The 12644-nt window shown below is 41.3% G+C and overlaps 1 protein-coding gene across 1 annotated transcript in view; it reads right to left on the reverse strand.

Moving 5' to 3' along the window:
• Nucleotides 1-12288, reverse strand: part of PCLO (piccolo presynaptic cytomatrix protein) — a 318813-nt gene extending 306525 nt beyond the window's left edge. The window contains exons 1-2 of the mRNA XM_063396987.1: nucleotides 11946-12288; nucleotides 5004-6216 (exon numbers count right to left, since the gene is read on the reverse strand). Of these exons, the coding sequence (XP_063253057.1) occupies nucleotides 5004-6216; nucleotides 11946-12187 (1455 nt within the window). The 5' untranslated portion in view covers nucleotides 12188-12288. The remainder of the gene's footprint in view (nucleotides 1-5003; nucleotides 6217-11945) is intronic.
• Between the last annotated feature and the right edge of the window lie 356 nt (nucleotides 12289-12644).

A 12644-nucleotide genomic window follows, 5' to 3' on the forward strand; every position in this document is an offset into this window, starting at 1 on the left:
ACTTCACTACCCACAGTGATGGCAGTTTTATTCTTTTCTATATAGCATTTCCAGTCCAAGCTTCATTCTGGTTCCTACGTACTACTACAACACAGCAGGGTCTAGACTGCAACCACAGGGAATACTTCAATCAACAGCTTCCTTCATTGTCATGTAATCAACAGAGATTTAATAGAGTAATTTCTATTAATTTTGTTGTAAGTATAAGCAACTTACCTGGATTCCCCACAAGAATGATAGTCATCTTCCTTATTTTAAATTATTATATATTGTTCTCCCTATACAACCTAATAATAATGAAAGTAACAGAAGAAAATTAATGCCTTTCTGACTCTTTAAATTTTGCTTAATACTGATCCTACTTCATGCCCAAGTATGTTTAGGAGATTTAGAGCTGCAGGATTTTAATTAAAACAAACACAAATATGAAAAATAATTTTAAAGATTTCAAGCAAAATATTACATTTTTAAATCAAATGTTGTGATATGATTGTAAACAAAAGGCAGAAACAAAGAAAAAAATCAAGGCAATAATATGTAGTACAATTCATATGGAAAATTTCTAGCCCTACCAAAAAAAGTTTAAAAAAAGACATCCCCCTCACTCACAAAAATTTACAGTAACAACAAAAGGAAAGAAAATATATCAGACTCAGTTAAAATTTTTTCATGTTGAATTGAAAAATAAATGTGCAATCCATTAAAAAGTTCTAATTGATCAGAAACCATATACTCTACTTTGAGATGGTCAACTGTTTGGGGTTATTTATCCCTCCTCTTGGAATTTTCATTGCTCCTCTTTTTTCCATTAGCATTAAGTGAGCTTTGGTACAGATATTATTTGAAAAAAAAATCAGAAACAATAAAATATTTTTAAGAATTCCCTTTATCTCCATACAGAGGAACTATTGGCAGGTAAACAAATCCTATATCAATACACCGCTTCACATTATTTGAATGTACAATTGTCACTATATATCTATGTATAAAATTATACCTGGCTTTAAGATTATTTTCAAACAGTCTCTTAAAAGAACACCAAAGCAATGGGTGAAATACAATCTAATGTAGATAAAATTCACTTAGAATAATCCCTCCTCAAAAACCACCTGGCACGCAGGCATCCACATATGCACAGACACACATCACAAGTGGGCTCCAGAAGCAGAGCCCACACTCAGCCAAGGGTACAACATTAATTAATGTTAATTAACAGCTTTAACACTCTACTTGATTGTCAATTTATGGACCATCATAAAGAATGTCATGGCTTTGTTATTACACTTTAAACCCTTGCTCAGTCTGTGTTGCATGTACCTTCCAATAACTAGTTCACAGGGAATGAAAATTTAGTCCAGCTGTTGAACATATGCACTTATCATTTAGATTTAACTGTAGCAGTTCATGCTTTTTGCCTTTTTTCCTCAAGATGTCTTTGTTCATTTTCAGAAAACCTACTCCTATTTTAATGTTATAATGGGCTGAATATTTTTTTGGAAGTGCTGGTTTCTGTTGCTAATGGGAGTGGGTTTGGGAAAATAAAATGGTAAAAAAATTAAAAATAAGTCACCACGTAATCAAAGATACACTTCCTACAAGGTTCTGGTGTACACGAAAGAAAAATGGAATAGACTACCAGTCCTCAAACCTGCTTATATAATTTTTTCCATTACTTTATGCAACTGTTGCTAGGCAGTCATGTGCCATGGTGATGAGTGGAGTATGAATACTTAGACAGATCAGAGAGACATGTGTTACTGAACACTGATGGATGGTGCCTTTTCTCTCCAGACTGCTGTACAAAAGCAAGACAGCAACTATCCCTCTTCCCCAAGAGGACTGCAATGTCAGATGGTTCACAGAAACAGTTCAAGGGGTCTGACCTTGTGGCAATACAGGTATCACTTTCTGCTCTTAGTTACAGACTTCTCTCTAGTGAGTTAAAACAGACAGAGTGCATGTACTACTGAATTTTAAATAGAGGTTTAAATGAATAAAATTAATTAATTTTTTTATCTGCATTTTATAATGTCTTTATAATGTATGCAATCTACTTCCTCAGCATGTTTTTAAAGCTTGTTCAGTTCTTTTCAGGATCAGCTAGAAATATAGAATATAGATCTTTAGAAAGATCTAAGTTGGAAAAATTATTCACTTGATTAGTTTTAGAGATTGAGCTACCTTGTAAGAAACTTTTAAGGAGATTACCTTAGGAAAACATTTCCAATAACTGCACCAAGGGAAAATTTTACAGAACAAAAGTCAATTTTTTTTTCTAAATAAATGTCTTCCACTCTCCACATCCAATTTGAAATCATTGCTTTCCCATAAATAATGTGTTTAGCACAAGCAATAAAATCAGTAGTTATAAATGACATGGGAAAAGCACAATGCAGGATTCCAGAATCATGAAATATGGCAAAAAAACAGCAGGGAAAGCTAAAGTACAACAGTAAAGTCAGTAAGTGCATGGGTAAGACACACATTTTTGGTCAATAATACTTCTGGAGAAGCTAAAATACATGAAGCCAAATGAAAAAAATGTACCTTGAGCAAGAAAAGTGACAGCCAAGTCACAAACCATGATCTTCCTGATAGACAGGAAGAAATTGGTAAAATACTGTAAAAAAGGAATCAGAAACTTTTGTTAATAAGCTAAATACTTAAAGGAAACAGAAAGTAGAAGGAAAAGTTGATAATAACTCAAGTGAGAACCTTGGAGGCTGAAATAAGTGAATTTTTTGTAGGTGCCAGAGCAGGTTCTATTAATTTGATCCCAATGTTTAGTATTAAAGTCAGATGTGATTTTTGTCACACTTCAATGGCAGACTGGAGCAGGACACCCACAATGAAGTTTCAGCAAGACAGCTGGTGGTGTAAAGCTGAGCAAATGAGAAAAGCTTGAGTGGGAGTCAGGAGATTGGAAATAATAGCTGAACAAATTAGATGTCCAATACCTTCATTTACTGAAATGATTTCATCAGGAAATAAATGCATATCCTGTGTTTATTTCAATGTGTAATATGAAATTCAAATCTGCTTTTACATATGTATGCAATCAGTTAGTCTTAAATGCAGCTGTATTTATTGTCTGAAAGTCCTGAATTTCACATTTACAGAGTACCCACTTCAAAAACTAGTAGTTATTCACAAAATTTCCAAATACTTGGAAATCTTCTTACATAAACTCTCTCTCAAAATCTGTTTCATTTGAACACACCAAAGTTGTTGACCGATTCCATAGGAAATCTGAGGCTTTTAAAGGAAGACAAGAGACTCCAGGAGCTCTACACTACAGACATGAACAACTCAGAACTCACAAATAATTCTAAGAAGTTCAAGCCTAAAAACCTTGGCAGAATTTGAAGGCAAAGGTTTGCAATAAAACTTCCTTGTTGGCTTCAATATCGGTACATCACATTTCTTGCCTTATTTACACTTACAGTCCAAAATTACCTTTCCTCATGTAGAACCTGAATTATAGACACCTGGTTAGTTGCAGATGCTCTGAAGTTTCTGCGCACAGATGTTCAAGTCACTCCCTTTCCAGACCAAGCTTCAATGGCAGCTATCTCAATCCTCAATTTCCCTAAACTCAAAGAAGACACTACACTCCTAAACCAAGCAAAGTGCTACCAATGGCTACTGGCATTAGTCTTCCAGGCTTAAATTTGCAATTTGAACAAAAAAAATCAACAGATCATATTTCTGGATGCAAAAAGTCTTCTGTTTGTTACCAGGTAGCCAGAAATAAACATGTGTGCTGGAAAGAAAACCAGCAGTTAGCAATGCCCTTAAATCGTTGTGGTACTGAGTACACACAGGTTTCCCAGAAAGGCTGTCAGGCCTCCATCCCTAAAGGTATTCAGCACTGGCTAAACCTGCTTTAGGTGACACTCCTTTGAGCAGATGTTTACACTACACCATATCCAGAGCACCTTTCCAGCTTCAGAAATTCTGTGATTCAATTATAAATATACAGGTAGTACTTATCAGGTTCCAAATACAGTAGTAATCTGTACTTCTTCCCGTATGCATCTCATATCAGCTAAATTAATACCAAAGCAAGAAAAAAAAAAAAAAAGTTTTCCAAATATCACTTCTTATCATTAGTTAGCCTTTGGTGTCAGATCTACTATGGTTGATTTTCCATAAATTGATAAAAGTGTTGGTACTGAAAACAAACTCCAATTACTTTGCAAATTTAAAAGCAGCATATCAGGATGTACAAGAAGCTGATCAAACACTCACATGAAGCCTTATTCCCATGCAGAGCAATAAAGGGTATGCATAAGCAATAAATCAAGCTACCACAAATAGCAAGTTAAAATAAATTCATTTGAAGTCCAAATATTGCTTTCTATTCCATTTTTATGTTATAAAATCACAGCAAGAATGGCAATCAAGGTTAGAAATAGTCCACAGAGATCTTAACATCCCACAAGAATGAAATAACCCACGTACCACCAAGTCAAACTCACGACTCAAGCATTCAACTAACACAACTGAACACTGACACAGTTGTAAAGCAATTCCACTCCACATTCTTTCCTAAGCCACACACTGGAGATATGAAGACTGATTTTTGGGGGTTTTTTTGGCTCAGTTAGTTCTTACAGCAGAAAAGATTATTTATCTATAAATAATGATTTATTATTAAATAATAAATCACACATGAGTATTGTGGTCAGATTATACACATAGACAGCAGGTGATTAAAATCAATCAAAATGAGACAGAAGTCACACTGGGGTTTCTCCTCTTTTTATATGAAGAGATGAGAACACAATTCTAAATCTATATGAGCAAGGAACCATTACCTTCTTTTTTTTCCTCCAGTTTCACCATGTTTGACTCATAAGCAGTTTTCTGAAACAGCATTTATTTTTTACTGAACTTGTTAAATTATCATGATGATATATTGTAGTACATCTGTTTCAACGTAACAAAGGTAAATTGAATTCTTTTCTCTGGTAGTGAACATCAGTGTGAAAACTACTCACCTCTGTGATATGAGGATTAGGATTGAATCCACACAGGCTGCAGACTACAGTGTGACACTCGGTGCACGTGTTGTAGTTGGCCTTTTCAGGAGTGTGCAGCAGCAGCTCGGTGGTTGTACAAAGAGGGCAGAAGGTTTTCTTTGGGCCAGACTCAGTGGGTTGACTCACACCAGCTTGCTTTTGCTGTGAGGGTTTTTCAGGCCCTGGTTGCTGGCCGGGCGGTTTTGTAGGTCCTGCTTGCTGTGCCGGGGCTTTTGTGGGCCCTGCAGTCTGAGAAGGTGCTTTTGTAGGCCCTGCCTGGGGTGGCACTTGTTTTACAAGCCCTGTTTGCTGCGGAGGTGGCTTCCCAGATGCAGGCTGAGGTGGTTGTTTTGCAGGTCCTGTTTGCTGAGCAGATGGCTTTTCAGGTCCAGGTTGCTGAGAGGGCTGTTTAGCTGGCCCTGCCTGCTGGGAGGATGGCTTCACAGGACCTCCTTGTCGCGCAGGCTGTTGTGATGGTTGTTTCGCAGGTCCTGGCTGCTGTGATGATGGTTTTGTGGGAGGTGGTGTTTGGGACGTCGCTTTAGTGCTGTCTGGTTGCTGTGGGGATGGTTTTGTTGGGCCTGATGAAGGTTTTGCAGAAGTTTGTTGTTGAACAGGTTTCGTTGGTTCTGATGGTTGTGGCTGAGATTTTTGTGGTCCTCTAGGCTGGGGTGGTTGTTTCGCTTGCTCTTGTTTAGCATCTGCTGGTTGGCCATGGCCTGGCACTGGCTTGGAAGACTCAGTTCGTTGGGCAGTAGATCTGACAGGTCCTTGTTGTTGAACAGCTGGCTTTGGAGACTGTGGCTGAGTTGGATGTTTCGCAGGGCTCCTCTGCTCCTCAGGTTTCCCTTGCTCTTTTGGGGCAACTTTTTGTTTCCTACCGGCTTCTTCATGGGTTGTATCTGAATCCGATATCAAATCAAAAGGATTGAATTTGTTCACAACTGATGTGACTGCGCTCAATGGATTGGCTTCCGAGAGAAAACTGGGCATCATACTTGGCTTCTGATCTTCTTTAAAATCAGTCCTGGACTTTGATTCCCGTAGACTAAGAGTAGAAGGGCTCCGTCCAGGCGCCCGTTGTTCTGTCTTCAGCGCATCTACTGTTCTGCTTTTACTTAAACCTGGTGGTCCTGGATCTGGAGGCTTACCTGGCTGTCTGGGATGGCGGCTCGTATCAGGTTCAGGATGTCTGCAGAGAAAAAATGTAATTAAATTACAATCATGCATAATACAAGAAAAATTAGATAAAATAAGATGTATCAGTAACCCTGGAAGTACGCTGGTAGTGCTGTGAAGTTTCTCAGTGCTTAAGCATTTTCAAGACCAAGGCTTATAACAAGGTGTGTGTAAAAAGTATTTAAATAATCATTACTCTTCAAAGGCTTATACAAGTATTCAGCCATAGCTGTTTTTATTCTTTAGAAAATAATCTAATACAACAGCCTTTAACTAGATACCATTTTTTCCAACATTCTGAAGAGATCAAAGCTAGAACTTCCTATTATACTTATGTCCAAATTATAAACTCTCTACCCTACTCCTTGAGATATGAAAACAGGGAGACAGAAGACTAAAAGAAACAGAGGTGTCAAAATTAGCAGCTCAAAGTACACCCATACAAAAAAACCAAAAAAAAAACCCCAAAAACCCAACAACAACAACAAAAAAAACCTCAATGCAAAATTCTTATGCACTTGTGTTCTGGATACTTGTACAAAATTCGGATATATTTACAATTCAAAATACAGCAGGGATATAAACTCCTAAAATTCATGTATGTTAAAGAGTATATGCTTCTTTGTAAACTATTTATTTTGGTACCCATCCACTCACAAATCAGAAGAGTTCTCCTTCAAATAAAACAGATTTCAATTCACAGTTAACCCTGAACTTTTTTTGAGTTCTTTGCAAATAGCTACCATACTCCTTCTCAGAATCATCTCAACAAATCACACTGACCAGTATTTAAAAAAACCCCACCACATTACATTAGAGAACTGGGAAAAATCCATGCAACAGTATTTTGCTATATGTTCATATAGGAGAAAATGAAACTAAAAAGCTAGGAACCCAAATCAAGACCATGGCTTCATATGTGGCGCAGTATTTACTTGTTGCTATACTTGGCTGTAGCAGGGGAAATGATATTGTACTTGCTGCTAATGCTCAGGGATATAATAAAATATTCTATTCAGTGCTATCACTGAGCTTCTGCTGGAAGATACAGTGTTCCCTTCAGTGTCACATAAATGTTGCAAATACAAAATTTTCACTTTTCACTTTGAGAGAACCAGTCAGATGTGATCTTAGCTTGCCAGGCATGACATTTCCTCTTGGGTATTCATGAGCAAAATAAACAATCATTTATTAGATTTAACTGCATTTCTTGACTAATAAATAGATAAATAAGTGCACAATTTGAAGAGGTTTTTTGGATGCCTGCAGAACCATCTACAGTAGGCACATTAAAAATGTATTTTACATTATTAATGTCACCATGTGTTTAGCAGTATTTCTGACTAGTATTTAGTTTCCATTAAATGGCTAGCAATGGCACAAAAAAGGACAAAGCTAAATGGTAGACATTTCTCTGTGTGTAATTCTCACAACATGAGATTTCTCGTAAACTTGTATCTGACTTTTTCTGTTAATTAAAAATTTCCTCAAGTAATACTTGTTAAGGACAAACTGTTTCCTGCCTTCCACAATTCCATTTATTCCTTCCCATTCTTCTGTACATATTGACCTCAATATTTGGAGGTTTACGACCTTAATGTGCAACCCACTGAAGTGAAAAGAATCAACAGTGCAATTGAACTTCAGGCGTAGAAATAGGGTACCGTGCCCATGCCCAAACCTTACAATGTGAAGGTAAACTAGAAGGGGGGGTGGGGGGAGGGGGGAACCCCAAAGAAAAACCCAAGCAAAACACCCCAACTGTTTTCAAAAAATTAACTTGGAAATTAGCAAGAAAAATAACTGTGGATTGGAGTAGAATTCTGCTCCAGCTTGCATTTTTATCAAGTAATGTGTTCCATAAATTTCTACTGATTAGATATCAGGCTCTGACACGAGATTAAAACCCATGAATCTAGGAAATAAAGTCAGTGATCCTCTTCAAGGCTACTGGAATATTCTGAAGACCTGACTTGTCTTGGCTTTGTATATAAAAATGTTTCTAAGCAATGGAGACAGAGCGTGGCTAACTAGTGGAAGAAAAAGCCTTGAAAAGACCAGCTTCTTGAGAAATGTTACTTCTGTCAAAAGCCAGGCCTTGCTCCATTTAGTTTGAGGTACCTGAGAGTTGAAGTCATCTTTTCTACAACCATTTTACAGCCAACTGCAGACTGATATTGAAAAATCTTAATTGAACGGAAGAATCAGAATCCTCCAACTAAATCTTGTATTTATTTGACAAGAATTTTCTAACTTTCAAATTTTTTAAATCATGAAAAACCCATAAGAGTTTTAAAGCCTTCAAACAAGACCCAACATACAAAATAATTTAGTTCTTCCTCATGATAATGGTTTTCTTTGTGCTACTATGTTTCTTCTTATTTTGGTCTTGATTCATGGAACTCATCTCTGTTCATTTACATATTACAGCTAAATCAAAGCTTACTTTGGAGCAAGCAGAGATTAACAAAAAGAGACAATTGTCTAGTTTTTCAATTCCGTAACTACAAACACCTGTTAAGAACATTCATCAGTATTAACAGTTTCAAAGAGAAATGCAGTAACAATGCAACTCAAAGGTAGTTAAATTTTTTCGTATTTACAGACAAGATATGTATGAACCTATGCACATTTCAGTGGCTAACTTTTTAAAAATAGATATATTCTGGAAAATACACCATAAATATACTTCAGAAGTGCAACACTCAGCAAGACTTCTTGTTCAGCAAAACAAAAAATCTAAGCAGCTGTATTAGATGGTCCTATATTCAGCTGGCCATCTAATCCTTTCAGATATAGAATAATTCCTCAGGAAATGAACGCTGGCACAGTTACAGAGTCATTTGATGAAGCTAGAACAAACGGAACTTGCTTACAAATTGACTGTGTTTGTTTCAGATAAATTTCCCAACCATGAATTTTTTGAAGGTAGGTAATTGAAACAGGATAGAAAGATTTCCAGAGATCCTAATCATCTCACTGGAACCTTGAGAATGAAACTTTCATTTAAAAATTTTTTTTAAAAAATTTACTAGGGACATATAATTAGACAGTTCACTTTAGGTGCTCTAGATCTAAATGCTTATATTAAAATTCACGATACTTAAAAGCTCAAAGCCTACAGAAGCTCAAGAATGTACAGCATTTATTTTAAGGTGGTAAAGGTGCAACTAGGTTCCCTGGCACATGTATTACTTGCTATTAAGTCTGTATTTGCAAAAATTATTACCTTGGGATATCATCAATCATAAGGAATTTGTACACTTTAGGGTTATTTTGGGAGCAGGAATGAGAGCATTTAGAATAGGAAATAATTATTACACTCTAATGTTATAATGGAAATCACAAAGGAAAAATCCATTTAATATGTTTAAAACTAACACACACTACAATAAGGACACTGCCAAAATGCAAAGATAAACAGACTGAAAGCCAGAATTCCTCTTTTGATCACACTCTGTCACTTAACATATGGACTGGAAAGAAAAAAAAAAAAAAAAAAAAAAAAGAAAAAAAAAGAAAAAGAAAAAAAAAAAAACCCCAAGCAAACAAAAACTAGTTTGAGTTTTAGTCTAGAAGAGGGTGATCCATAATGCTTAGAAGAGTCTTACTCCAACAGTTTTGTTTGGATCAGGTTCTTGATAATTACTGCAAACATTCTTGGTAGCTCTCAACAGCAAAGAAAGCAAATAGCAAGAGGAGCAAATAAAGCCACAAACCAAGAGCCAAGACAAGTAGTAACTTCATTACAGTGGGACAGGCACAAAGATATGATGATGGGAACTGCTATAATAGTCAAAGCTGACATTCTGAGGCAAGGTAGAAGGCTGTAATTCACAAATTTAGAGTCCCTTTACTTTAAATAGAGGGTGGAAGTATGGTATGCTAACAAGATCAGAGTAGCTTCTGATATAAATATGTTTGTAGGAAAGCAGCCATTTAAAAATGCAGAGATATTTACATTGCAATGTGTTCAGCCTATTCTAAAGACTTCCAAGAATATTTATCTTTATTTTTTCATGATAATATTCCAGTTAAAAGTTAGTTTCAAAGAACTTGTGTCTTTGTTCATAGACAGTTAGAGAAAAGGGAATTCTGAGTTTAGTTTCAGGGAAGTAAAGAATACATTTTTTCCTCATTAACATCTACAGAAACTGTGCAGAGACCTGAAGTGAAAGGAAAAAAAAAAAAATACAGACAGTGCTAATGCCTGATCAATAATTAAGCAAGACATGAAATAGGAAGATTTGACTTGCAGTTTTTAAAAATGGAGACCATCATCTCAGGTATAATCTCAGTGACTCCAGTAATTTGCCCAAGAATCAATTTAGTCCCACCCTCCTTGCCTCTCTTCTAGAATTCACTTATATAAACCTGATATTATATAAATGGAATGTGCATTTATGTGGGGTGAGGTCAATGCACCGTGAAACAGTCGAGGAGGTTCCTTTCAGCTTCCTCCTTCAAGACAAACAACACACCCAGCCCCAGAGCCGGAGAGCAACAGAGGCGCCGGCCTCGGAGGACGGGCCGGGAGGGGTTCAGGACCGGGGACAGCGGCAGGGACCGGAGCACGGCTGGGCGGGAGGGGTTCAGGACCGGGGACAGCGGCAGGGACCGGATCACGGCCGGGCCAGGAGGGGTTCAGGACCGGGGACAGCGGCAGGGACCAGAGCAGGGCCGGGCCGGGAGAGGTTCAGGACAGAGGACAGCGGCAGGGCCGGAGCAGGGCCGGGCCGGGAGGGGTTCAGGACCGAGGACAGAGGCAGGGACCGGATCACGGCCGGGCCAGGAGGGGTTCAGGACCGGGGACAGCGACAGCGACCAGAGCAGGGCCGGGCCGGGAGGGGTTCAGGACCGGGGACAGCGGCAGGGACCGGAGCAGGGCCGGTGGTTCAGCACCACGGACAGCGGCTGGGGCCGGAGGAGCCGGGCGGGGAGAGGGGCTTGTTGCACGTCGGGCCGTGAATTCGAGAGGGGCAGAGGAAAAAGCCGGGAAGGAAATCACCCCAGCCTTTGCAGAAGCACAATGAGGTAAAGTCATGACTCTCCAGAACACTGAATATCGTGGAAATCAATTTAATCTATCATTTGGCCTCTCCCCTTCCAACTAATAAAGGGAAAAAAAATAAAAGAAAAAAAATTGACGAAAAATAAGATTGAAAATATAAGCTGAAACAGACCTCCTTCATCCATGACTATTTAATGAAGCCAAATGATAGTTGTAGAGGTTCAGAATTGGCAGAGTAATGGCCAGCAAATGTATTATGCCCAAAAGCTTTGGAAGATTCAACAAGATTCTCTCTCCAGACGCTTGCAGAACCCATCCGCCCCGGGAGAGCTTCCCTGGCTACTACCAGAGCTGTGGGGCATCCAGCCCCGTAAAGCACACACCCGCACACAGCAAACCGGAACGGTGTCTGCACATGTCTCCCCGCCCCGACACAGAACCTGCCCGTGCCCCAGATCAGTGCAAGGGAGGAAAGGAGGGCGCAGCCCACGGAACCGGGGACCGCCGTTATCATCCGAAACCGCCGGAGCGGGAAAGCGGGAGGGAGCCGGCTCCGTCCTGGTGCCCGCGCCCGTGCAGCCTCCCCTTCCCTCCCTCTCCGCCGGCAAGATGGAACGGCGGCTCCGGGTGCAGCGGGCCCAGATCGTATTGCGACTCGCCCCCCGCCCCACCGCGAGGAGACGGAGAGGGGGGAAGGGAGGAGCGGGAGAAGGGAGATTTTCCGTGCATGCCTTTGCATGGGAGGCGGCTCCGCGCCGGCGAGGTTCCCTCTGGGCAGCCCCTGCGCCCTTGACATGACAGCGGCGATCTGCCTCCTCTCCTCCTCGCTCAGCTGGCTCAGGTCCGCCTCCACCCCGGCCGGGACCAGGCTCTGCAAGGGGGCCGCGGGGCCGCCGCCATCCCCGGCTGCCGCCGCCCCTTCGGGGAAGGCGCCCATCCCTTCGCCTCCTTCCAGGCTCGCCTCGTTGCCCATGGCCGCCGCGGCTCGCCGCCTCTCCCGCCGGGCGCAGACCGGGCTGGGGGGCGGCTCGCAGCCCCGTTCCCCCGCGGGCGCTCAGGGTCGGCGGCCGCCACCACGGCCCCGAGCGGCGGCAGCGCCGGGGCCGGGCTGGGGCGGCCGTGCTGGCGCTGCCGGGCTGGGGCGGCCGGGCTGGGGCTCGCTGGCTGCCGCCGCGGCTGCCGGGGAGTGCGGCGGTGCCGCCCGCCAGCCCCGCCGCCCCGCGCAGCGCATGCTCCGGGCGGGCGGGGGCTCCCCCCGCGCTGCGGGCCCGCCCCGCGCCCCGGCCTTTAAAGGCCCCGCCGCGGCCCCGCCGCATCCTGAGGGACCGGCGGGCACCCGCGGCCGGCCCTGCGGGGGCTGCCTCCCGCTCTCCTGCCCTCTGCGTCTGAGAACGTGCTCCCGAGCAGTCAAAGCTTGAAGAAGCCTCGCT

The sequence above is a fragment of the Prinia subflava genome, chromosome 4 (genome assembly GCF_021018805.1).
Source record: "Prinia subflava isolate CZ2003 ecotype Zambia chromosome 4, Cam_Psub_1.2, whole genome shotgun sequence".
Lineage (NCBI taxonomy): Eukaryota > Metazoa > Chordata > Aves > Passeriformes > Cisticolidae > Prinia > Prinia subflava.